The sequence below is a fragment of the Octopus bimaculoides genome, chromosome 11 (genome assembly GCF_001194135.2).
Source record: "Octopus bimaculoides isolate UCB-OBI-ISO-001 chromosome 11, ASM119413v2, whole genome shotgun sequence".
In the NCBI taxonomy this organism is placed as follows: domain Eukaryota; kingdom Metazoa; phylum Mollusca; class Cephalopoda; order Octopoda; family Octopodidae; genus Octopus; species Octopus bimaculoides.
In genome coordinates this window covers 20950366-20952808 of record NC_068991.1, presented here as the reverse complement: position 1 = coordinate 20952808, position 2443 = coordinate 20950366, and the positions used below count along the sequence as shown (strand labels likewise).

Genomic DNA, 2443 nt, shown 5'->3' with positions numbered 1-2443 from the left:
ATATATATATATATACATACATACATATATACGACGGGCTTCTTTCAGTTTCCATCTACCAAATCCACTCACAAGGCTTTGGTCGGCCCAAGGCTATAGTAGGAGACACTTGCCCAAGGTGCCACGCAGTGGGAATGAACTCGGAACCATGTGGTTGGTAAGCAAGCTACTTACCACACAGCCACTTCTGCGCCTATGTGCATCACTTTAAAATGAAATGCATGTTTATTTCGAGAGAGCATTTAAACATATTGTAAAGATCACTATCAAAAATATAAAAATACATAAGATAGATAGATAGAGAGATAGATAGAGAGATAGAGAGATAGAGAGATAGATACTTACTTGTAAACACGTAGAAATAAGTGTTATAAGCAGGTATAAGCAAGGAAGTGCTGAATATAATATACTGGGTGGTATGGAAGAATTTAGAATCTCCAAGATTGTCCAAGATTTCATCAACATCTACTTCGGAAGCCTTCATTTTTTTTTTCTTTGTATTTTTGTACGTTTGCTTCTCTGTAAAGGTTTTCGGAACCTTATTCAGTCATTAATATTGCAAGCTGCGATCTTTTGTTATCTTATTCGCTAATATGCAGTAATATGATTCGATAGTTATATAGAGATTTCCTAGGATATTTTTATATATATCCACCCTCTAGGGCGGTGATAGTTGTAAAACTGCAGAACCGACGAAAATAATTGCGAATGAGAAAGAGAGAGGGAGAGCGACACAGACAGGCAGGTCGGTAGGCAGGCAAGCAGGCAGGCAAGCAGGCAGGTAGGTAGGTAGGTAGGTAGGTAGGTAGGTAAACGCACGCCTTTAAACTTATACAGTAAGTTTTAACTATTTTTCTAACGCGACTCTCTCTATCTCTATATCTATCTCCCCCTCCCATTCTTCCCTCTACTGTTCTTCGCCTCTCTCTGTCACTACTATCTCTCTCTCTCTCTATCTCTTTTTGCTCGTCCTTCGCCTCTCATCGTTACTACTACTATCTCTCTCCCTCTCTACCTCTCGTTGCTCACTTTTATTCTACTTCCTTCCCTTCTTCTTCCTCTGCTACTCTTTCTCTCCACTCAGCGCTGGTCACGTGTGTCCGGCTGCTATTTCTTTTCGTTCTTAGACTCCCCAAGCTCGCACGTACTTCTTTGCCCCTCCTGTTCGTGCTTCACAGTCTTCAATACATACACGCTTCACGTCTGGCTGTACAGACTTTTGTTTGTTTATTTCACCGTTTCGTTTTCCTGTCTTGTTTTCCGTCCGCCACTATCCTCCACGAAAAAAATTTAATTTGTGTTCGTGGGAAGAACCATTTTAACGATTCGTACTGCCTTAATTCTTCGAAACACCGGTGTTTTAATGGTGGCAGCTGATGAAGGAGATGTTTCTATGTGGCCTGCTTGTTTGTTGTACCTTGTTTATCATTTTGTCCATGTCCTTTTGCCACGTCATGTACCCAGTTATGTATCTATATATACATATAGATGAAGGTATGTACATACATGTACATATATATGCATATACTCTAATATTGTTTGTAGGTAGGTAGGTAGGTTGCGAATCTGAGTGGAAAAAAAAACGAGAAAGAGAGGAAAGCACTGATATCTCGATGTAGCTTCTTTTCTTTTTAGCTCAACAGCTTAAGCATTTTGATATTAAAAACATCCGAATCAGTTTTTAGAATTGTATGTATCTATCTTTTAGGAATAAAGTTTAAAACAGCTATACTAGTAATATGCTAAAATCAAATTAGCCGTTTGGATTGTTGTACAACTGTTTTTCATGTAGAAGCAATGTGGTACTTCAGCAAAGTTATTTAATGTTTTTTTCTTTCCTTGTTAATATCTATTGGACTTCTTGATATTTTTTTATTATTTCCACGTGTTTCTGATCGGTTTACGAATTACTCATGTGTCCAACAGTTTAAATGATATTCCGGAAATAATAATAATAATATCAATAATAATAATAATAATAATAATAATAATAATAATAATAATAATAATAATAATAATAAATGCCCTGATGCAGTACCAGGCAGTGGCTCTCATGGCTTCTGATCTTAATTGATTGGAAGTGTTATCATGTACATTGTTTTGTCTTGGTATAAAAGATGGGCTACAGCAAATATTCTGCTCAATACCACAGATTTGCTTGTCAGTTGCTTGATCTTAACCAGTTGAGCATGTCCCTTAGTAGCTGACGATATGTGCGCCTCTGATCACGAGCAGAAGTAGTGGGGAAGCATCATAGTCATGTTTTGAGAGGAATTTTTTGAGGTTTGGATAATTCACCTTTGGAAACATGGGTATTTCGTTCGACATCCTCAAACAACCTTTATTCAAGGACCTTTTGAGCAGGATGGGCTACTCGACCTGAAGAAAATTCTAACTGGGCCCCAACTGCGAGGTCATGCGCTGTTTATCTTGATATGAAACC

At 37.9% G+C, this 2443-nt stretch overlaps 1 protein-coding gene across 1 annotated transcript in view; it reads right to left on the bottom strand.

Moving 5' to 3' along the window:
- The window catches only part of LOC128249056 (organic anion transporter 3-like), a 15906-nt gene extending 13959 nt beyond the window's left edge, over positions 1-1947 (bottom strand). The window contains exon 1 of the mRNA XM_052971570.1: positions 346-1947. Coding sequence (XP_052827530.1) covers positions 346-484 — 139 coding nt within the window. The 5' untranslated portion in view covers positions 485-1947. The remainder of the gene's footprint in view (positions 1-345) is intronic.
- Positions 1948-2443: the final 496 nt, after the last annotated feature.